The sequence below is a fragment of the Vicugna pacos genome, chromosome 17, assembly GCF_048564905.1.
Source record: "Vicugna pacos chromosome 17, VicPac4, whole genome shotgun sequence".
Taxonomy (NCBI): Eukaryota; Metazoa; Chordata; class Mammalia; order Artiodactyla; family Camelidae; genus Vicugna; species Vicugna pacos.
Window position 1 is genome coordinate 34,342,833 of NC_133003.1, and position 25,327 is coordinate 34,368,159.

The 25,327-nt window shown below is 41.2% G+C and overlaps 1 protein-coding gene across 16 annotated transcripts in view; it reads right to left on the reverse strand.

Moving 5' to 3' along the window:
• The window catches only part of MAGI1 (membrane associated guanylate kinase, WW and PDZ domain containing 1), a 574,222-nt gene that overhangs the window by 187,649 nt on the left and 361,246 nt on the right, over positions 1 to 25,327 (reverse strand). The window contains exon 1 of one of the 16 annotated variants that reach the window (XM_072941634.1): positions 17,960 to 18,023. The exons of the other annotated variants lie outside the window; for them this stretch is intronic. Within the exon in view, the coding sequence (XP_072797735.1) occupies positions 17,960 to 18,008 (49 nt within the window). The 5' untranslated portion in view covers positions 18,009 to 18,023. Of the gene's footprint in view, positions 1 to 17,959; positions 18,024 to 25,327 lie in introns of those variants that run through there. 16 annotated transcript variants of the gene reach the window in all.

A 25,327-nucleotide genomic window follows, 5' to 3' on the forward strand; every position in this document is an offset into this window, starting at 1 on the left:
CAAATTCTAGAGTCATAGAGTATCAGATTTGACTAGTCCCAGGTACTTTCCCGATGAGGATACAGAGGCTTGCTTAGCAAGGCTGGGTAAATCACCTTAGGTCATAGTGACAGCAGGTGTGACCCTCCCCCAGAGCTTGTGCCAAGGAACCATGATGTTTTCGTTTGCCCGGTGGTAGGATCATTTGAGCCCAAGGCCAGCACATGTCCGGGCTTCATGCAGTCCCTCTTCGGGACAAGGGGAGTGAGACCCCCTCCCCTGCACTACAAGATACGGCGTATCACAGGAGTGGCTTTGGAAATGCAGCCAAGAGTCACACAGACACAAAGGTTCACTACTCTGAGACTATCCCAGGGAGAGACGTGGATGTACAGTGACTCACAGAAAACTCAATCAGTTAAAAGCCAATGAAACTAGACAAGTTCACTTCCATTCTTTCTTCACTAATTAGTGTATCTTTCTTCCAATTATTAAAAACTATAACGATCTCATAAGGCTATTTGCCCCTTGAACTTGCAAAGACTTTTATTCAACCATCTACTCCCATCCAGGTCTGAATCTAATGCTGAATAAACATTTTCTGAATACATTTTTTAACAGAAAGAAAAATACATCTACTGAGAAAAATCCCCCAAACACAGAAAAATACTTTAAATGAAGCTGAATTCCCCCATCATGTCACAACACAGAGATAATGGCTGTTATATTTTAGGGTATTTTGTTCAGAAGGTATTTTGTACATGTACATACAAGTTTTTAATCTAATTTGAGGTGAGACCATATATAGAATTTTGTATCCTACTTTTCTTTGCCAACTAACGTCCTATCTTGCTTTAATTTTAGCCTTCTCTTCGGTTCTCTCTTCTCCAGCTCAAGTGCATCGGCAGCTAAAGGCACCAGATTCGAGTAAATCAATACACAGTGACCCAAAGTCAAACACCAGAAGTTCTTCCTGGAGTTAAACATCTTTGGTGGAAGAAAGAGTCCTCTGAACCAGGTCTCCCTTACTCCTAACACAGGTCACTTTTCCAATTAACAAGTCAAGTAAACACCAGGACCATTATAGTCATATTGAATTTTGCGGTATTCTCTGAACGGAAAGGGTATATATTTTTCTACCAAAGAAGAGTTAAAGAAGCGAACTGAAGGACAATCTTAGGTGTCAGATTACTGAAGCACCTCTGAATCCTAAAGACTGATAAGTGGTTCCTGTAAGAATCACAGATATTTTTCCCCCAGCTGTTTCACGATGTGAAAATTGGTTTCTAAACATGAATTATGCATTCCAATGCAGCTGACTTGCACATCAATATCTCTGCTTGGATATCTAATAGATAATGAGACCCAAATGTCTAAGGTTGAACATTCTTCCCCTTCAGAAGGGTAATTTGCTCCATCTCAGTAAGTGATGGTACCAGCTTTCCTTTTGGCTCATGGCAAAAATCATGGTGTCATCATTTTCTCTCTCTTGCATCTCCCATCAAACCTCTGCCTTCAAATAGACCCAGAATCTGACCACTTCCTATTCACCCTGGGCAAGCCTCCATCACTGCTCATTTTCATAGCTGCATAAACCTCCCAACTGGTCTTCCGGCATCCCAGGTACTTCCCCTAGTCTAATATCCACAGAGCATCCAGAACTGTCTTTTAAAATGTTGTAAATCAACAAAGGGTCATTACAAGGGAGGTTTTTGGAGAGATGGAAGGACTGACTCGGTAACGCTCATTGGGACAGTGGTTACACGACTGTGCGCACTTGTTAAAGTTCATAGAACTGCACTCCAATACAAAAGAATTTTGCAGTATGTTAAGAAAATTAAACCAACAATGGAAGTCAGATCACAGAAGTTCTCTGTTCAAAATGCTGTATTGTGAAACTGAAGTTCTCACAGGATCCAATTTCCAGTCAGCTCTCCGACTTCATCTTCTAACATTCTTTCTCCTCTCTGCACATATTGGTCCAGACACACTGGCCCCTCACTGCTCCTCAAACAAGTTAGGCAGGCTCCTGCCTTGGTGACTTTGTACTGACTTGTTCCGTTTACCTGGAATGTATTGTCCTCACTGCCCTAACCACCCCTCACCTAGCACAGGTATTTGCAAAGTTAGCATCCTCCACTCTAACTCTTACATGGAAGTCACCTTCCCAGTTAGGCTTTATTTAAAGTTGCCACCCATCATCCATCAGCATTACCTTGCTCTGCTTGTCTTTTTCCTTTCATAGATTATTATCCATTTCTGACATACCACATCACTTATAGTTCATGGCCATTGTCTGACTCCCATAACCCACACGTAGATGGAATCTAAGCTCCCTGAGAACAATCATCTTCCTTCTGTTTGTCAATATATCCCCAATGCTTAGAAATGCACTCAGAGTGCAGTAGGTATTTAATAAATATCTGTTGAATACATGAACGTACACAGCAGGAGCCTACCATATGTGAGGCATTGTACTAGTTTCTGTGACAGATTCAACATGTAGAATGACAGTTTTTCTGTTAAATAAATGGTTTGGGCTACATAATCCCCAAGCCTCTCTCTAGCTCACAAATTCATTCTAAATGAATTTTAAACTGTACTATAGGTTTATATACATTCCACCAGAATGCATGCTCCCTAAAGGCAGGGAGTTTTAGTCTGCTTTCTAGCTGCTGCATCTTCAGCCCTAGAACAACACATGGCATATCAATATTTGGTGCTCAATATTTGGCGAAGGAGTAAGCTCCCCGTGGACAAGAAATACAGCTCTTTTTGGTTCTGAGTCTCTTACTTTTTTTTTTTTTAATTGAAGTATGGCTGATTTTCAAAGTTGTATTACTTTATAGTGTACAGCATAGTGATTCAGTTTTATATATATACACACACACAAACACACACATATATACACACACACATACATACATATTCTTTTAAGGTTTTTAAAATTTTTTAAATTAATTTATTTTTCAATTTTTTATTTGAGGCAGGGAGGCAATTAGGTTTATTTATCTACTTCCTTCTTAATGGAGGTACTGCGGATTGAACCCAGGACCTTGTGCACGCTAATAAGCACAGTGCTCTGCCACTGAGCTATACCCTTCTCCTCCATTCTTTTTCATTACAGGTTTTTATAACCTACTGAATATAGTTCTCTGTGCTATACAGTAGGACCTTGTTGTTTATCTGTTTTGTGGTTTGTATCTGCTAATCCCAAATTTCTAATTTATCCCTCCCCCATTCTTTAGTAACCATAAGTTTGTTTTCTAGGTCTGTGAGTTCTGTTTTGTTAAGTAAATTCATTTATGTCCATTTAAAATTTATATATATATATATTTTTTTTTATGGAGGTACTGGAGATTGAGCCTAGGCCTTCATGCATGCTAGGCATGCACTCTACTACTGAGCTATTTCCCTCCCCTGTGTCATTTTTTTAGAGTCCACATATAAGTGATATAATGATATTTGTCTTTGTCTGACTTACTTCACTTAGTACAATAATCTCTAGGTCCATCTATGCTGCTGCAAATGACATTACTGCATTCTTTTTCATGGCTGAGTAGTATTCCATTGCAGATGTACAGTCACTATACAGTGGTGCAGTCACTATGGAAAATGGTATGGAGGTTCCATTAAAAAAACTAAAAATAGAGTTACCATATGCTCTGGCAATCCCACTCCTGGGCATGTATCGAGAGAAAATGCTAATTCAAAAAGATACACACCAATGCTCACAGCAGCACTATTTGCAATAGCCAAGACATGGAAGCAACCTAAATGTCCATCAACAGGTGACTGGATAAAGAGGCTCTGAGTTTCTGATCCCACCTAGCACACAGAAGGAACACCAAGCACGGAGGCTCAGCCCTGGGTAAACTCAGCCTAGTCTCTTAATGGCCAGATCCCAAAAATCCCCATTGGCAGCACAACACGCAGGCCTCCCTCAGTATTCTCGAGCACATCAGTGAAAAGGACGATTTGAAACACGGCACAGAGGCACTTCAGTTCAGGTGGCAGCCCTCTGGAATTCCTATTAGGCACATCACATCAGAGACAGCCTCCCCAGTGTTGACATGTGTGAGGATTCCAAGCACAAAAACGGGGTCAAGTAAGACTCCTGTGGAAAGCAAGCTTCTCCAGAGAAACTGCTGGGGCTTCCCTTCACATTCTGACCCCGTTACCTCATTTCTCTACCTTGAACTTCACACTAAGGCAGCCACGAGCCCAACCATTCAGGGAAAAAACCTCAGCCATCATCTACCCTAAGTGCCTCTGATCTACCACAATTTTCACAGGCTTTGCTTCACGAGTGTGAATTTTCCCAAGATGGACAGACCTCCTTAGCAAATGACCACTACCGTGAGATAGGACTACAGTGAGTACAATCTTTGGAACAATGGGTACCACTGTCATATCCAGTCCCTCCGCACCATCTAATGAAGACAGCATGTGAACCACACAAGTAATTTTAAATTACACACATAACATTAAAAAGACATAAAAAGCAACAAGTGAAATTAATGTTGTATTTACTCTAATCTGATAAAACCAAACTACTATCATTTCAACGTGAAATCAATAAAAAAATTTTTACTGAGATATTTTACCTTTTTTCATACTAAGCCTTCAAAATCTGGTATACGTTTTACATTGATAGCACATCTCAGTGCAGACTGGCCACATCAGAACTGCTCCAACAGTCACACGTGGCTAGTGGCTACCATATTAGACAGCCCAAGTCTAGAATGTTAAGTTCCTTCTCTGTCAAGATGCTACTGTTGCTCTCAGACTAGCGCCATTTAAAGATCTTACGACTGATCTGAAGATGTCTTCTAACCCATAATGACATCACTTTCATTATTCTCAGTTTTAAAAACATGCTTGTTCCAAGGCAATGAAATGAAGCAACATCACAGTGTGAAAGGGCAGCCCAGATACACTGAGCTAACCTGTCTCTGTTATTTGGAAATAATATGTGTTTTTCTCTGATCTCTAACTAGAACTCATTTCATTGAATTCCATCAATTTCCTTAAGTGTCTTACAGTGGGGTTTCTTATTGATGGAAAGGACAAGTGTGCGGTGACTTCAAGGTTTTTTGAAAAAGCTATGCCAACATCAGCAAATGATAAGCTGAATGACAACAGTAAAGAGGCTGGAGCAGGAGAGAGTTGAAGTGCATTTACCTTCTCAGTATAGTGGCATCCCTGTTGGCCAGCTCTTAGTGTTCTAATAGGTACAACCAAGATGAGTCTTAGAAGAAGAACAAAACTCTGTAAGAACTTCAAGGAAAGTTCTAACCAACTTCTTAATGACCCTTCATTAAGGTAAACTGAAAAGACTTTCAGGTTTGGTGGGAATTCACTAGGTCAGAGTGTTGCCTTGAAAATCTATACCAAAAAGAGCTCTGTCATTTTCTCCTTAAAGATAAGATACTGCTTCGACCAGCCTCTCAAAGGCAAAATGGATTACCAGAATATGAAAGGCAGTTCAATTTGGAGAACATTCCACAGTGACAGTGGTGTGAAGTTTGCAGCTAGATGGAACATAAAATAATTAACACATCACAGAGCATCCAGACTCAAACATTCTCCAACCTTATTTCCATTTCCCATGACCTAAAAAAGCCACTTTGGCAAAATAAAGTCAACTGGCTTAAAGTTAACTTTCTCCCTTTAGGTGGAGGACTGGCTTCAAGTATTGCTCAGCCTATAGAATGACATATTCTGGCCCAGTTCTGACAACTGACTCAGCAGAGATCCGCTGGAACAGTGGTTTTCAGGAGACTCACCTTGGGATTGGTGAGGCTCCGAAAGCACCCTGCCTGAGTCAGTAATTTCTTCAAAAACGGGGTCAGGCTATAGGAATTCACATGCTCTATCTATAGGCCCTCTTTCTTGGAGAAAAGAAAGACCCGTCTACACACCCCCACTAACCAAAAAAAAAACCAAAAAAACAAAAAAACAACCAAGACATGATTGGTAGCAAGCTCCAGGAGACCTGAGTGATAAGCAGTGTTTAGCAAAGCTGGGAAGCCACTGAATGATCTGCAGTTATCTGCAAGTATCCCATTCACGTGAAAGAGCAACCTAAGACTGAGTCATGGGTCATGGTTCTTCAACCTTTGAAAAAGCATATAAAAGCAGAGAAAAGAAACACATGTGGTATCCCAAAACCCTTATGCCCTCAGCCTCCTTAAAATTAAATCTAAAGAGTGTGGGTAAACAGATACCAATAACCAGAGCACTAAAATAAATGGAAAATGTAATACAGTTACAACTCAACAAATACTCCTACATTCAGGACAGTGCCTCACAAAAGGGTATTTGTGATGTTCTCGGTGAGTCGAGCATACACAGCAGGCATGTTTCCCTCTACTCATCTGTTCATTCAACCACTTCATTCATGCCTTTCATGCACTGGGTACCACGTTAGACACTGGTGCTAGGATGTTAACTACATGTGGTGAGGATCTGCCTACGCAAGTTCACCTGAGTCAGTGATACTGATACCTGTAATAAGAATTATTTGATGAAACTCATTATGTGTAACATTCTACACAAGGCACTCAATTAATCCTAACGACCATCAGCAATTAGTCCTTGAGATCATTTTACAGATGAGGTAACTGAATCTTACAGAGGTCAAAAGACCACTCTCTCTCTCTCTTTTTTTTCTTCTTTAAGCCACTAAGTTTTGGGGCAGTTTGTTAAGCAACAAAAATCAGAGGTCAACTGACTTGCCAGGGTCAGCCCGAGAGTCAATGACAGAGCCAAGAGAAGAGGTAGGCCCCGATCTGTCTCATTCCTATCAAAAGCTGAATGTTTGAAAATAAGAGGTTTATAAAGAGTGTTTAAAAATATCATTTTGGTATTAAAAAAAAATCAGGCAAGCCAAACATTAGAAGGATTGAGTGATAGTTTGTGCATGGCATGAAAATTTGTGGTTGGGGAAAAAAAAAACTTAAAAAAATGGTTAAAAGGCACTTCACCAAAGATACATGGATGGCAAATATGCACATGAAAACATGTTCAACATCTTAATCATTGGGAAAGTGCAAATTAAAATCAACAATATCCCAACACTATGTATTAGAAAGTCTAGGGGGAAAAACCTTTTTTAAAAGTTGACAATACCAAGTGCCAGTCAATGAAGTGATGGTTACAAGACTATGCATTTGCTAAAACTCAGCAAACTGTACAGCAAAAAGAGCAAACTTTATTGTAAGTACATTCTAAAAGGTGAATAAAATTCACCTCAAAAAATTTTGATTTTTAACATGAGAAATTAAACACCTCTCATCGATGCATTAAAAATATTTAAAGCTCATCTAGATTATAGTCATCTTGAACTACAAGCAGTTTTCTTAATGACAAAATGTTGGAACATACACGTTTTCAAACTCGCAAGTAACAGGCTTTTTTTTCCTTTAACACCTTCTCTCTGGTTGGCAAGCAGAACAGCTCTCTCCAGTACCTTCACTGGATGCTGGAAAATGCAAAAACACGGTGCAGGGGAGCTTCTGGGATAGGGGAGGTAGGTTTCTCCTCAGCCTGTAATAAGTCACAAAATCTGTTGTAGCTAATATATGTCTTTACAGAGGAGAAACTGCCATGAAGCTGTAATTTTCCAAAGGCTTGCTGGTTTCCCATTAGGAAAGATGCACCATAAGAATAACCTGGTCAATTGCCCTGGGAGTTTCCATCCTAATCTACTGCTGCGTAAGTGCTTTGCTATCAAAGTCCTGGTTAGTTCCTTTTGACATCTTTCGCCATTCCCCAATAAGATATCCTTGGGCTCCAAAATCTCTCTTTACCTTGATGCTTTTCTTACTGTCACTGGAATATTAGCCACACCCGCCACCCCACTTCTTTGCATGACAGATGATAAACACAAAGAAACCAAGCAGAAGCACTCAATCAGCAAGTACTTTTATGAAGTGTCTGGCAAGCCAGAGCAGCTACCCTTGGCAGTGTTGGGAGAGCAACACTCTCCGATCTCAATTCCCCAGCACACAAACGGTTCCCCCGCTGGGGCTCGAGAGCCCATTCTCTTGCTTTCCTTAGAGGCTCCTTTCCTGAACAGCCCCAAAGCTCTGGCTCATCTGCCTCCCAAAGACTCGCTAAAAACCTCTATTACAAGCAACTCAAAGCGTGAAATGAAAATGGATGCTTTCAACTCCTGTAATGATGAAAACGAGAAGCTGCCAGAGACTCCACGTTCCTTCATTTTCCATGTCAGTTTCCAAGAATACAGATATTAGTATGTTATATGAGAACAGAACAGGAACCAGAGCGAAGCATTCCTCCCTAAATCTGACCCCATTAAGGCAGAGCTTTTGCAAGGAAACACAAGTTAGGTAGGGTTGTATTGATAGCAGAAAGGAAAACAAAAAACAAAAAAACAAAACCAACCAACCAACCAAACAAAAAACAACTTCAGAATAAACAATCACCAGAGTAAAGATGACAAGCAACTCCCTGTACACAAACGTGCATTAAAACAATGAATTACTATGCTCTTGAGTGGAAACCAAATCACATAGTTCAATCTGGACAACACGGATGAAAAATCTCTCTACTCTATTGGTGAGATGGGCATTTCAAGTTCTATCTCTATACAGTTTAAACACCTGCAGAAAAATACCATATGATACCACTTACATGTGGATCCTAAAAAAATGAGACAAATGAATTTATTGACAAAACAAAAACAGACTCACAGACATAGAAAACAAACCGGTGGTTATTGGGGGAGGGGTGGGGATGGATGGATAAATTGGGAGCCTGGGATTTTCAGATACTAAGTATGATATATAAAATAAACAGCAAGGTCCTACTCTATAGTACAGAGAACTATATCCAATATCTTGTAATAGCCTATAATGAAAAAGAATATGAAAAAAATACGTCTTTATACATGTATCACTAAATCACTATGCTGTACACCAGAAATTAACACAACATTGTAAACCAATCATACATTAATAAAATTTTTTTAATTAAAAAAAGGCAAAATAAGAGGGCTAAGCAAGAATATAATCTCAGAGTTCTCTCACAATATTATGCTCTACAGTTTTAGGAATTAGAGAAACACAGACGATAACATTTTCTAACTTCCTCTATTAAAATGTAGTTCCATGAGGGGCAATCACTGTACCTGTGTGTATCTTGCTGACTGTATGGCATATACAATGTGCTCAATAAATTTTTGTTCAATGATTGAACAAATGATATTAGGGGCAGGGTAAGTTTGCTTTGCTCCATCTTTTCTGGTTCTGTAATAAGAAATAAACACACCTAATTTGAGGACCATGGTAGACCCAGTAGGCACACAAAAATGTATGAGACGTGACACTTTTCCTTGAACTTATAATCCAGGTAGGAAACAAGAAATGTTTACTTGAGAAAGGAACCATGTAGGCAGTAAAGAGTTTCCAGGAATAATATATAAGGGTCCAGAACAGGGACAGGTCACAGCAGAAAGCTTGCAGTCGGCAGAGAAGGCTTCCTCAAGGGCATGGACCTGAAGCGAAACCTTGACTGGACAAGATTAACAATGGCAGAGAAGGGGACTCCTTTCCAGAACAGCGTATTAGATGGGGCAGCAGGATATGGTGCTTCTAGACTTTTATGTATTAACAAGAAACTATAAAAACAGGTCCAAACCTGCCCTTCTGAACAATCAGGTAAGCCACATCCAGGCTCATTTATCCCATACTCCGATGGACATCTCTACTTTGATGTCCTTTGTGACCTTCCAGTCTGCCTGGTCACTCTTCCCAGGACCTGGTGTGCCACTGTAGACTCCTCTCTCTTCTTACATCTTTCACCCCATCATTCGCTAGGTTCTCTCTCCTGAATACCTCTTGGCTCTCCCCTTTGCCTTTGCCTTAACCTAAGGGTTGACACTCGCCATAGCTTCCTGGTTGCCCCCTCCACCCCACTGCATTAATTTTCTCCCCTAAATCAAAAGTTGACAAACTTTTTCTGTAAAGGGCCAGATAGTAAATAGTTCAGCCTTTGGAGGTCATATAGTCTTTGATTCAGCTATTCAACAGTGCTCTCGTGACACAAAATAGCCATAAATAATCCATAAACATGGGACTGTGTTCCAGTAAAACTTCTTTAACAAAAACAGGCAGTGGCCTGAGGATCATAGTTTGAAGGCCCTGTTCTTTCAATGGTTTTCAAAAACTACAAATAAGACCAGGCTATTCCCCACCATAAACTCTTCCAAGACTCCCACAGCCCTCAGGACAAGTTCCAGGCTCCTTGGCAGGACATCCAGGGCCTCCGCGTCTCTCCTCTGGCCGGTCCCTCAAAACTCTTTCTTACGACTGCATATCCGACAATCGATGACTTGACACTTCCCAGAAATACTAGCCTCTCAAGCCATGATTTGCACATGCTTGGGTCCTCTCCTTGGAATGTCTTTTCCTGCACATCTGGCAAACTCACTTCTGTCCTTCAAACCCATAACCAATGTTTCTTCCACGAAATTTTCCCTGACTTGAATTCTAGACAGAAGTCAGGCCAGTGTCTCTGTTCCCCAAGCACCTTTACATAATTCTTTTATAGCCCAGGTGACATGGAGCTGTCATTGTCTTTCTATGTATCTCTCACCACTAACTTCTCCAATAGATGCTCTATGACAATAAAGACTGTGTTTTGTACATCTTTGTACCCTCTGGACCTAACATAATATCTAGAACACAGCTGTGTCATAGCAATGATTTGTTTCATTAACCAGTAAAAAAATAGAAATCACGAAAATTCCAACTTGGTGCTCATCTGACCTTGTATAACTTGAAAGAAATCAGAATTCACTCGACGCTCTAACTACTTTGGCTATGCCAATGGTTTGAATTCAACACTTGCGATTAAAAGTTGTCTCAAAGTCAGAATGAACTGTTCTTTCTCAGGATAATATAATTCAAATATTCTCCTTTTAAAAGAGATGTACTTCAAAACCGCTACTGAGCTGTCTCCCCGCTAGTCTTTAATTAGTGGCTTGAACAATACTGAATATGTTACATCCTCTTGCAGAGAGCTAAGTCCTCAAGCAATTAGTTTGTCCTACCAAGTATGACCGGCGCCACCACTGGGCCCACCATGGGCAAATCTTCACAGAGCAGGGAAAATTCCTTTGTTTTCCAGAAGCCAGATGGAACTTTTAAGGCCAGAGGATATGTGAGCTCGTACTAAAAGGCTATAAAAAGTCTTTGACCTATCAAAGTGGTAAAACTTTAAAAGACTATATTCAGTTTTGGCAAAAATGAAGGGAAGCAAACACCCCTGTACACACTGATCGGAATATAAGTTATACAAGTCTTTTGGTAGAGTAATTTTAGCAGTGCTTTTTGAATCCCAAAAGGCACACACTCAAACTCAGCAATGATACTTTGAGTTTAACCTATGTTAAGATTCACAATTGGGTGCCCAGGCATGCAGGCAGAGATGCTCCTTTCAGCACTGTTTCTAGCATTCCAAACCTGGGGAATACTGATGGGGATCACGGCGCAGCGACGTTCTCCATGAACTCCCCACACCACGCCCGCTGCGTTCCTAACAGCCCACTTCCATGTCTACAACATATCTCAAACTCAGTAAGTCCAAAATAAAACTTAAACCAAAAGATGACAGAGCTCCAGCTCTCCCTACCCAGCAAACAGCAGCTCCACCCTTTTAGATGTTCAGTTAAAAAAAAAAAGAGTTTGCAGTCATACTTTCTGACATCGCTTATCTAATCGATCAGCCAATTCTTTCGGGTACACTTTCAAAGGATCCCTAATCACTTCTCACACCGCCTCCCCTACCAATACTCTAACGATCGCCATCCCGCACCAGGACTTCAATAACAGCTTCTTGGCTGTGCTCTCTGCTTCTACCCCTCCATATAATCTTAACACATTACCTAAAGTGAGACTTACCCAATGTTAATTGAGGCATGTCATTATCCAATCCAGACCCTGCAATGACTACCATATCACTCTGAGGAAAGTGGTTAAAATGGCCTGACACACTTGGCATGATCTGTCTGCTCTCCCTTACACTCTGACCTCTCCTTCCACAGTTGGAGCCATTGTTTTCTCCTTTCCAGCCACTCTGGCCACAATGCAGGTACCACTTCTGCCACAGGGCCTTTGCACAGGGCTTTGTACTCCTGCCACAGGGCATGTGTACTTCACCCAGATACAAACATGGATCTTTCCTTTACTCATTCAAATTTTTGCTTAAATGCTTCTTTCCCAGTGAGGTCTATCCTGACAACCCTATTTAAAATTGCAACATGCTGAGTCTCCACAGTCTTGATCACCTTACTCTGCTCTGCGTACCCCCATACCACCTTCTAATATACAAAATAATTCACTTATGTCATACATCTCCTATTTATTGTCTGTCTCCCTGACTAGAACATAAACCCCATGAGGAATCTTTGTCCCTTTTGGTCGATAATACCGCAAGTACCCGGAACAGTTCCTACCACATAAAGGCTGCCAAACAAATGTTTGCTGAATAAATAATCATACCTTAGAGTTTTTGTGAGAATAAAATGAACCAGTCCTAGCAAAACAGTCACCTACTAAATGTAGCTTCTAATTATTTTAAGGAATGAAGTCAGCATCCATGTACTGATGTGGAAAGTTGGCCACTGGTAACGGCAATAAGGAATGCCAAGCTGGACCAGTGTGCAAACACAGTCATTACAGCGTTGTTAGTAACACTGAAAAAACAGAAACAATCTAAACTCTCTCCATCCCGGTCACAGTTAATTAGAGTATACCAAACCTCATGCCCATGCTTTGGAGACCAGGTAGCTGTTGCCAAGAATCAGGTAGGAATGTTTGTTTTATCATATTAAGATGTCAATTTCAGGTAGAAAAAAAGTGACAATGATTGAGCAGGATGTGGAGAGTGATACCACTGTCTTTGAAAGAAAAAAACAAAAAAAAGCTATGTGTGTATGTATTAATGCAAAGAGGTTCAGAAGGAAACCAAATTTATACATATATATGTATGTATATATATATATACACACATACACATACACATATATATATAAAACCTATATATGTTATTTTTGAGGAGTGGAGCTGAGGACAGAAGGAGGGCTGGTGTGTAATGTTATACTGCACTGTTTCACTGCAAGCAATCAAGCAAACCTCAGTTTTCCCAATCACAGTAATTTTTAGGAACAAATTTCTCACAGTTGAAAGATTTCATTTTAACCAATCATTTCAACCTGATTCCCTATTCCCAGACCTTATTAGGACTAAATTAAAACAAACTCTAATACAAGCTCCGGGGTGGGGGTGGGGGGCAGGGGGATTTTGCCTGTTTAGTTCCCTGGGTTATCCCTAATCCCTAAAAAGGGCCTGGCACGTAGTAGGTGTTCGAATGCTTCTAAAGTAATTTAGTTCCACTATGAGATCACCTCCAGGTCAAAATGTAAGTCATGAATGAAAGAGTCCAAAAAGGTACCAGAAAGAAATAGCAAAGGCCACCACAAACCAGCGTATCAAGCCTCAAAATAAGAGTTAAACATTTTAGACTTTTTTGCTTTCCTTTCAGGTCTCTACCTACAATCATTACGTATATTTAAAGCAATTCTCTGTGGCACTGCTCCACAATTAATTAGAAGTTCATGGCACTTACTGTCGTACAGGCAAGTTGTTTCATATGGTTGTTGTCAAATTTGTAAATTCCCACTCATCTTATCTTCACTGGGGCAAAGAAATACACCCAGTATGATCATTTTGACCCAAAGTCTACTGCAGTGGGACAGGTGGTGGGAAAAGGAGACTGTTTAACCAGGAGAAGAGCATCGGCATTGAAGATCAATTAAACAGGGAGTAGAAATCTAAATGTTTTTTTCTTTCCAACAGAACTACAGGAAAAACTAACTGATTTGTTGGAAAGAATATATGTTATTTAAAAGGAGGGAAAACAGTGGTTTTTTTTTTTCTTTTTGTAAAATGATGTTTTCATGGAGTTGTGCTCTTTGGTCTGTTTTTCAAACAATAGCTCCACTCTAGGAAATAACTCAAAACAATGACTGGTCCAAGTTCTCGATGCATCCACTCATTCGAGTACATGTTGAACACATACTATGAGCTAACCTAAGCACAGGCTTAGAACTGGGATATAGACAGAGAAACAGCAAAACTCCCCACGGACAAAATTACTAAGCCTCACAAAACAGAGTTATGTGTGCTCTGCTTTTGTGCTCCCCTTTCAGGTCTGAAAACTACAAATGTCAACAATAAAAATCTTTTCATTCAAGAACATTCAGCCTAAAATCAATAATTCTTAGGACCAAGAGTTCCTCTTTACTCCCATGCTTAAGATCTTCTCAATTGCCAAGACATGGAAGTAATCTAAATGTCCACTGACTGGATAAAGATGTGGTGTACACAAACACACACAATGGAATACTACCTAGTCATAATAAAGAATGAAATAATGTCGTTTGCAGCAACGTAGATGGACCTAGAGATTATCATACCAAGTGAAATAAGTCAAAGAGAAATATTTTATGATATCACTTATATGTGGAATCTAAAAAATGATACAAATGACCTTATTTACAAAACAGAAAGAGACTCACAGACATAAAAAACTACATTATGGATACCAAAGGGGAAAGGGCGCAGTAGGGATAAATTAGCAATTTGAGATTAGCAGATATAAACTACTATATATATTACTATATATAAAATGGACAAACAATAAGGACCTACTGTATAGCACAGGGAACTACATTCAATATCTTGTAATAACCTACAGTGGAAAAGTATATGAAAAAGAATATATGTACATATGCATGTATACCTGTATCTCTAGGCTGTACACCTGAAACCAACACACATTGTAAATCAACTTCATTTCAATTAAAAAAAAAAAAGATCTTCCCAAACATCTCAGAAAAAATTAGGGACTATTTTCCCCCTTCTCTTTTCACCCTTAAATCTGATACCCTAGTGAAACTTGAAGGGAGGTCAAGCTCATTGGAAGAAGGAATAAAAATCAGTAGCAGTAGCTTCAGAACTGTACAGGGAGAAAACAAAGACAGGTGTCTAGATAGCACGCGGTCACCAACTCAATGGACCAGTTAGGGAGTGAGTGGATTTCATGACATTTTTATCACTATGGAACCACACATCAAACAGGTGTAACAGCCAAAACTGACACATCACACTGTTTCAGAGGCACTGTTTGGGCATGATCTTCCTGGGCATAAAATGATCATGTAGTTAGAGATCCACAAGGGCAGAAACTTGTCTCCAAGCGCAGAGACTTGTCTCCAAGACCCAGTCAGCAAAATGAAAGCCAGCAAGATCTTTGCGCTTAGCGTTTTTAATAATACTCCAAAAGCCTAAAAGTCACCCAGAGCCGACCGGCTGTCAGACAGAGCCATGAGCTGGGCGACTGAATTAACGGTTGGCGTGGCTGTCTTTCCTTCCCACCACACATCTCAAAAAATGCTCTGACAGTTTTTCTGGTGCCAGAGGGTGTCAGTATGACTACAAGGGATGTGCTTACATTCAAATATTTGGGGTCTGATTATCAACATAAGAAACATTTAAAAAAAAAAAAAGAAGAAGAAGAAACAAACATGCTGAGAAAATGGTGATTCCCAAACTCACTGGGTTTTGCCGTGAAAATACAGTTGCAAAGAAAAAAATATACTTAGGGTGTATTGATGGGGTGGAGGGATCTTGTGGTTTAGCTTTTTCAAGTACTGTCATTTCTATGTTCACTTTTCTCTTTAGAAGTCCTTTTCCCTTTAGTTACAGGTGTCTCTCAAATTCTCTTCCCTACAGCAACTCTAATAAGCCAGCATCATGGATCTGTGTACTTACTGGGATCATTAACTCAGAAGTCTCTGTTGGTATCACATCACCTGCTTTATATGACACAGCGTAGGGTCAAACAGAAATTTCAATTCAATTTTCAATCAGTGGTGTCACTTCATCACGGTGACTGGCTCCTTTGTGAATATGGAGATCTCATTCTCTCTCTCTCTCTTTCATCTCCTCTACCCACATCCATATGCTAAGAGAGAATGGAAAACAAGGCACAGAGGAGGACCTCTCCCAAAGCCTCTGCTACATGTATCTTAGTAATATCAGCTGTTGTCATGGCTTCTGTGGTGCCTTTAGTGCACCGGCATAGTTTTTACTCTGATACTTAAGAATGTCAAAGATCTACAGCTGCTGATCACAAAAACAGTCCTAGGCTATCAGGGAAAAAACACACACACACACACACTGGTCATTTCTCTTCATGAAACTGTTGTCAGCAAGTTTTCAGAGCACCTGGGTTCAATGGTTGGTAGCTCCAAGAGGCACCCCATGGGACACAACACAAAGTGCTTCTTCTGACCACAGCTGACTTAAAAGGCAGTGAGGCTCTGGTGTCCCCTGGGGAAGGTCTCAGGATAAACACAACTGCACAGACCAGCAGGTAAGACTCGTGTCTAAAGGTAGTAACAGACCCATTTTCAGGAGCTATAATTAAGTAAAATGAACAACAAACTGATCCTCCACCTCTCTACTACAAACACAACAAATCTGAACACCAAAACCCAAGCATTTTGGGTCTTAAATGCTGCCACAGACATACATCCTAAGAAAGAAACTACATAGGGATACAAACCAGTACCCTTCAGTTTTTAAGTTGGTGGGGTCGGGGGAGGGGGGCATGGGGGTTCAGGCTGAGACCAGTATCCTCAGGAGGGACCCTTTCCTTCTGGCACATCCCCTTTTCCCAAAACAGAAGAGGCAAGAGCAGACTGCTTCTGTTTGCTCAGTTGAGAAATGGAGGAATCAAGTCTGTTGATACCATTAATCTGCTAAAGCTTTCAACAGCACTAAAATTCATTGGCAAGTGATGAGCTGCGTCTTGTTGACGAGTTACAGTGCAAGTTAAATCACGAAAAGAACCTAAGAGCATATCCAACCAACACTTGAGGGCTTCCAAAGTTATCCAAAAACACCAATTTTCAGAAGACAAGCTTCTCTCAGCTAAGAAATGCATTTATTTTCCCAGAACCAGAAAGACAATATGTTATCCTCGGGGTTACCAAGAGCATATTCATTGTGTATCTGTCCACACTTGAAATATTTTTAATATAGAAACATCCTAATGCCCTCATGCAAAAGCTTCCAGTTTTATTGGAACCCCCAACAAACATGTTCGAACCTTTTGGAAGCACTGAATACTTATTCAAGAGAAGTAGTAAAACAAACAAACAAACAGACAGACAACAATAAAACCCAGCAAGGCTTTTTTGGGCAGCACCCTCTCATGAACAGTCTCCTAAATCATTCTCAACTGACAAAACCTGAGAGCATGATAAACTCTAGGAAAGAGAAAAGGATACTACACACCTCCTAATCCTTATAAATACGCTACACATGCCCTCACATAATTTGGCTCAGACACAAATCCGTTCCCTTTGTGTTGGAGGCAAAGTCTGTGTTCCAACATCACGGACATGACAGCCGCCGTGCACACTCCATGGCTGCCAGGTACTCAGGTCAGAAGGACTCAGGACTTGGGAAGGGGAAGGGCCAGCCTTCAAACCTCTTTAAACCACCCCCTCTGCCACCACCACCACCACCACCACCAAACCTTCCTGGCTCGGCCCACTCACTCACAAGAACCAGATAGGGAGAAGAGCCTTTCAGCTCCCAAGCACTCAGAAAGCCAGAGACCAGATTCTGCTTTCCATTTTCTGGTCGCCCCCGGACAAGCGTATCTTACCTAGATAAGACAGAGCTCTGATATGCACATGTTAATTTCCAGTAAGGAAACTTATAAAGCCTCCTGCATGTCCTCCCTTTCTTTTAAAAATGGGGAAAACGAGAGGCGGGGATGGCAGCTCTTCCCTCCTCTGCTTTCCCTGGGAGCTTGCAAAGCCCTCCAAAGTGCAAAGGCATTTGCCCACCGCGCCCGCGGAGAAGTAGCCGCTCACCCTCTCCTCCGCCTTCCCCAGCCTGGGCGCCGGAACAATGCAGCAACATACATCTCCCAACACCTGCTGGAGCCTATTAATATGCACGGGGACGTATTGATTTTTTCCCCGGTCCCTTCCCCTGCCCTCCACACTGAGCAGGCTTTCATGTCCTCCTTTACCATCCATCAGGAACTCATTTCGGCCGCCCCCTCCCCCTTCCACCGCCGGTCCCCATTCAGCCGAGCCCCTCGCTCCGAGAGCCCAGGCTGACGAGCACACTTTGGAATGCACTTCATTAAAATTTAGCTGCCCGATTCCAACCTGCAATGCGGAGGAGGCAATACAAAGCGCGCGCCACACTTCCTCCAGCATCCCCTTCAAAAGCCCCATTGTTCGCCAGGCATCTGCTCCAGAGCCCGGCCTCTCCCTATCCACTGACCCCTGATTTTCTTTTCCTCCCCCCTCCCCCGCCCACTCTGCCCGGCCAAACGGGCCTGCCCGGTGAATTAGAACGCAGCCGCAGCCATCTGGCCCTCCCAAGCTGGCCCGGTTTCTCCCCGCCCCTCCTCCCTGGTCCACACACCACACACGGCATCTTCACCTCCATAGATGTTCCCACAACCCAAGCGCAAACCTCGGGCGGCGGGGCGCCTCCGCCGCCGCCTGTCTGCGCCCAGGCTCCCTCCGGCGGCCGAGCGTTCGATTCCAGAGGTGGGCAGGGGGCGGCGGGGGCGGCAAGGAGACGATCCTGGACCACTTGTACTTGCCTGCAAACCCCAGCCCAATCGCCAAGATTAATCCTTCTCTTTGTGAGCCCGAAAGAGCCTCCCACCACGCTGGTCTTCGGCTCTGCGGCGGCTGTAGAGAGAGGCGGGGGTTGGGGGGTGTGGGACCCGAACCCCTTCCTAGGCGAGCTGGGGGCGCCTCGACCACCTGACCTCGGAGAGGTTTTGCGAGGGAAGAAGGCGCTGGCGGCAGGAGCAGCTGACGGTGCGAGAAGGGAGCGAAGATGCCCAAGCTTGCGCCTTTTATATTACTGGCGACATTTCTAACACATGACAACAATTTCCATCTGTATTTAAGCCGGGAGTGTGAAAAAAGAGCATTACATCACAGAGCCCGGGTTCCTAGAGGCTGCCGGATATCTAGGCCAGGGGGGTTAGGGCCGCACCTGCGGAGCGGGCGGGAGCCGAGCGAGGCGGGCACTGCTTCTCCCGCCAGGCGTGTCAGGTCCCCATCGCCCGCGAGGTCCTGGGGGAGCCCCTGGCCAAGGAAAGGCGGGAAATGGGGCTGCTCCACTCACAAGGAGCTAGAGGCTGGGTGGGTGGGTGGGTGAGGGCGGGGGAAGGTGGTGATTCTCTTGGTTAGGGATGCAACCCTGACTTCCCAAGAGGGAGGGGCAGAGAAGCTTCTAAGCGCCTTCAGGTGGGACCCACACCTGCCCTTGCGCCTTTTCCCCAACTCTGGAGGGAATTTCAAAGATAACTCTGATGCTTGAAATTAATAGTTTTCCTGGGAGTTAAAGGTGGATGGAGAAGCTTAGAATATTAATTTGTGAAATCTACTTTCAAGGAACAGTCACTTCAAGAATTAAGGGGAGAAACTGGTTCAGAATCAAGCTTTTTTTTTACTGCTCATCACTATGTCATTCAAGCCCACTCTTCAAAGAACCTCTAAGAGCCTGATGGTATTATCTCCATTCTGCTTCTGATGAGGCAGCCCTCCCCAACCCCCACCCTTCTTAGTGAGCAAACTTCATTGAAAGACCTCTAGCTTTGAAGAGGCAAGTTTTCTCTCTTGTCAAATGTTCAGTCCTTGGGAACTGCTGGAGCCACTCCTTGCAAAGCAGAGAACTCCCACAGGCTGTCGAAGGAGGCAGTCAGTCCGCGGCCTGCCTTTCCCTAACCCAGGTGTTACAGAGTCACGTGCAACCATCCTCCAAGAATTCATTACTCAATTCGGACAGGAGGAGATAAGGGGGCAGGAGGAATGTTCTGAGGGGAAGAAAGACAGGGAAATAAGAAAAGGGAGGGAGGAAGCAAGGGACATTTCTCTTCTTGGGGGTGAGGGAGGACAAGGACAATGCAGAAGCTAGATTCCACATGAGCGAGGACCAGATTTTCTCTGACTGTAACACAGGAAAAGGGGTAGGGTAGCAGAGCCATTCAAATCACAAGGTAACTAACGTAGATCTTTCCCTCAAATGCAGTATCAACTGGATTTTGTGGCAGATGAGAAAACAAACTGTGTTCCCTTCACATTAGCTATTCAGTAAACAGTCACTGTGTGCAGGTAGCGTCTTGCTGTCTCTTCCCTGAACAAAAAGGAATGTGGAGGAACTGCATTTCTGATGCTCATGATGCTTCTGGTCGCTCATGACGCTTAAAAGCCTCAACTCTGGAGTCAGACTCCCTGGGTTCTAGCCCCATCTCTCCATTTTCCTCCTGCAGGGCTGTAAGTTACTTGCTAGTTCTACACCTGTTTCTCCACATATAAAATGTACAAAAACTACCCACTTGTGAGGATAATACGTACCAAGTGCCTTGCACAGTTCACCACACATAAAAGGTGCTCACTAAATGTCACCTATCATTATTATTATGGCTTTATCTCTATGGAGGGTGTCCCTGGAGAATGAAAGCCCCCATCCTCTATTCCTGCAGACACTTGCAAACTGGAACTGCTCCCAGCGCTTAGCAGAATGCAGACACCAGCACCCTAGATGTCACTCAACCTGTCAGAAAAAGTGAGCACCTTAGAAGGAAAACAGATTTGTTGGCTTCACTCTTGTTTCACATCTACCTCTAGGAAGATGGAAAGGCCTTGAGAGCTGAATGTGCAGTATTAGCTTACATTTTTGGTTTGCGAAAAGCAAACTTAAGGGAATGGTTTCTTTATCAACCATGTACATGATATACGTGAACATTTACATCATTTCCCCTCTCAATCATCATCAAAGAAGAAAAGAGAAAAAGAAAAGCAGATTCTACATAAAACTTTCAAAAGCCTTTAGCCACAACCTAATGCTGAAAAATGGAATCTGTATGTTATTAGTTTTCCCCAAGAAAATGATTGTGCAGTACAAATTAAATTGCTCTTTTGCAAGGAAGCTGCATACAGATTGCACCAAAGGGAACAAAAATACAAAAGCCATTCTCTTTAGGAAAGAAAGAAGGGAACTTTTATTCAATAAGTATTCAAGGATGTAGCTTTCTAATCTTCAATAGGGGGAGAGAAATAGCCCTCATTTGGTTTGGAAATATCGCTAACAATAACAAATTATTTTCAATCAGAACACCTAAGACCAGGTTTCTCTACGTGTAAGTGAAACACAAGGAAAAGATTCCATGAAAAATCAACTTGGCTTTTATTGGAGTACACACTTGATCTCAGAAGCTGGGGCTCTCTGAGCCTATGTGGTCTCCAGCCTAAGCCAGGGGAGATGCTTAACTGCATTTCTCCTGAATTCTCTTTTGTCATACACAAAAAATTAAAACCGATCGGTCCTGGGATAGCCCTTCTTTCTGAGTGCCTGACCTCGTTTTCTTTTTGTTTTTTTCCAATGCCTATCCTTTTTTTCAATTCTTTTTTTTGGGGGGGTAATTAGGTTAAATTAAATATATATATTTAATGGAAGTACTGGGGATTGAACCCAGGATGGCGTGAATACTAAGCACAGACTTTACCACTGAGCTTATACCATGCCCTCACCTGGGTACCTGACTTCTAAACCTTAAGTTCAAGCTATGCAGTGCCTTGAGGGCACAGTTTAGAGTAGAAGCCAAATGTAGACACTTCTTTACAGTTTTTAACCAACAGCTGAAAGAAAAGGGCCAAGAATTCCTTCCCTGATTATGCTCAAAGCAATTATAGGAATGATTAGGAATCAGACCAATTAAATGTGGAAAAGTGACCACTTGGGAGGCAGCAGATCATAGAGAGTGGCATCTGGAGCCGGACTAGCCGGGTTGAAAACCCACGTCTGGGTCTATCTTGGTAGGAATCACTGGGTAAGAGACTACCTTGCTACACCTCCACTTTCTCACTTGTAAAATGGAAATAAAGAGTTCCTGCCTCACAGGATTGCTATGAAGACTAAGTGACTAAACACCGGGCAAGGCACTTACATGAGTGGCTGGTGCAGAGAAAAGTACTCAGAGTTAGTTATTACTGTCCCATCAATCACATTTAAAATTTAGGTGTGGATTTCCTGTAAAAGCTTGCTCTGCATCTGTCTTTCCATAAATATTCATTAGCACATACCAAGTACATAGCATTGTTGGGTGTAATAAGAACTATAATACATCTATAGAGTTGGAAAAAAAGACTTTATAGAGAATTTATAATTATTTTTAATAGAAATGTCCTTTGGATAAAATTATATTGAATTTTATTATGTGACACATTACAGGCCAAATTCATGGAGTAAAATGCAAGAAAAACAAATTAACAGAAAAAAGAAAGCAAAAATTATTAATTGTAATAAAATAAAATCTGTGGGATGTACCTCGATTCATACACAGAAGGAAATTAGAGCTTTACATGCATTTGTTACAGAACAAGACAGACAGAAAATTAATGACTAATGTTTTCTGCCCATGAAGCTACAAATATAAAAATGAAATGAATTTATAAAAACAGAAAATTCAACAAATAGTTCTGAGACAATTGGATATCTACATACAAACGAATCGAGTTGGAAACCTACCACATTCCAAACACAAAAAGTAACCCCCAAATGGATCCATGGCCTAAACATAGACTGAAAACTACAAAACTCTTAAGAAGAAAACATAGGAATAAATGACCTTGGGTTAGACAATGACACCAAAAGCACGAACAACAAAAGAAAAAATAGGTACATTACACTACATCAAAATCAAACAGCTTGGGGCTGAAAACAATATTATCAATAATGTGAAATGACATGACAATCCACAGAATGGGAGAGGGTATTTGGAATCATGTACCCGATTAGGGGCATGCAACTAGACTATATAAAGAGCCCCTATAACTCACAATAAAAAGACGACCCAATTAAAAAATGGGCAAAGGACTTAGACATGTCTCCAAAGACAATACAAGACGGCCAATAAGCACGTGAGAAGAAGTGCAGCATCACTAGTCACTAGGGAAATAACAATCAAAACTAAATTGAGATACCACTTCCTACTCACAAGGATGGCTATCATTAAAAAGGCAGGTATTGGTGAGGTCCCAGCAACTCTACTGCTGGATATATAGCCAAGAAAAATGAAAACATATGTCTACACAAAAACTTGGACACGTATGTTCCTAGCAACGTTGTTCCTAATAGCCAAAGGTGGAAACCAACCAAAGGTCCATCAGAAAACAAATTAATTAACAAATGTGGTAGATCTGTACAATGGAATATATATTCAGCAAGAAAAAGGAATAAGGATTCATACTTGATACATCTTGGATGAATCTTGAAAGCATTATGCTTAGTTAAAGAAGCCTGACACAAAATGTTACGTATTATATGATTTCGTTGATATGAAATGTCCAGAACAGGCAAACTTATAGACAGAGAATAGATTAGTAGTGACCTAAAGCTATGGAATTTGGGAGGAAATGGGGCATAACTGTTAATGAGTATAGGATGCTTCGGGGGAAGAGAAAAACGTTCTAAAATTAGATAGTGGTGACAGTTGTACAACCTTACAACTATACTAAAAAATACTGAATTTATGAAAAATGGGTGAATCGTATAGTATGTGAATTATATTTCCATAAATTTATTTTTAAATGTAGAGAGGGAATAATGAAATTAACCTAGAGATATAGGTAAGTAACTGTAGGCAATAAAGAAAAAAAATTAAGAGAGAAAAGTGTTTTTATGAAAAGACTGATAAAATTGAAAAGCCTTTGGCAAATATGACCATAGAGGGGGAGAGGAGAAATCACACAAAGAAATCAACTGTAGAACAGGAGGCATGAATACATACAAGAGGTTTATCTTCATGTATAAAGAATACCATGTACAACTTTATACCAGTTCATTTCAAAATCTAGCAAGAATAGATCATTTTCTAAGGCAATAAACTAATGAAACTACCTCAGGAAGCAGTAGGAATCCCGAGTAGAGTAATGACTGTAAGTAAAAAGAAATGAAGTTAAATAATTATCTCCTCTCTCCCTTTTCCACGCTTTCATAAGGGAAAAACAAAAAACAAAAAACAAAAAACATGTCATACACAGGATGTTTTATGGACAGATTTTACCAAGACTTCAAAGAAGAGTGTGGTGCCTTTTATGTTAATCCAAACACACATTCTCTCTCTACTATATAATGTCTATTTTCTATGGATTCATTTGGAATGATTAGAAAATTATCTCAAAGGAATATTTCTAAATGACAATCTGTGGTTAACTTTTGGGAAGACAAAAGAAAATAGCATGAGGGTGGGATGGCCAAAGAGGATGATGACATTCATTGTGATGCTTTTGTTTTTAAGTTTAAAAAAATTGTATTAATTGTTTATATAAGAGAAAATTTAATTTGACAGTTATTTGGAATGGAAAAAATTAAGTATTCACTGGAGACTTGGATTAAATTTTATGTCTGGTTGACTGAACCATGGAGAGTAGATAAGAGGGAGGCATGATTGTCACCTAAATGTCAGTTTATTCTAATAGTAGCAAAATCCCTAAGGAACTAAAGTCTCCTGAGCACCATACTTGCAAGCTTAAAAGTAAAGTCATCTTTCTGAATTAGAGTTTCCTCCAGATATAAGCCCAGGAGCAGGACTGCTGAATTATATGATAACTCTATTTTCAGTTTTCTGAGTAATCTGCATACTGTTTTTCATAATGGCTGCACCAAACTACATTCCTACCAACAGTGTAGAAGGGTTCCCTTTACTCCATGCCCTCTTTAGCATTTATTGTTTGTGGACTTTTCGATGATGGCCATTCTGACCAGCGTGAGGTGATACCTCACTGTAGTTTTGATTTGCATTTCTCTGATAATCAGAGATACTAAGCATTTTTTCATGTGCCTATTGCCATTTGTATGTCTTCACCCCAATGTTTATAGCAGCACTATTTACAATAGTCAAGACATGGAAGCAACCTACATGTTCACTGACAGAAGACTAGATAAAGAAGCTGTGGTATATTTCCACGATGAAATACTACTCAGCCATAAAAAAGAATAAAACAATGCCACTTGGCAGCAACATGGATGGACCTGGAGATCATCATATCAAGTGAAGTGAAGTAAGTTAGACAGAGAAAGACAAGTATCATGTGATATCACTTATATGTGGACTCTAAAAAAAAAAGGACACAAATGAACTTATTTACATAACAGAGGTAGGCTCACAGACATAGAAAACAAATTTAGGGTTGCCAGGGGAGCAA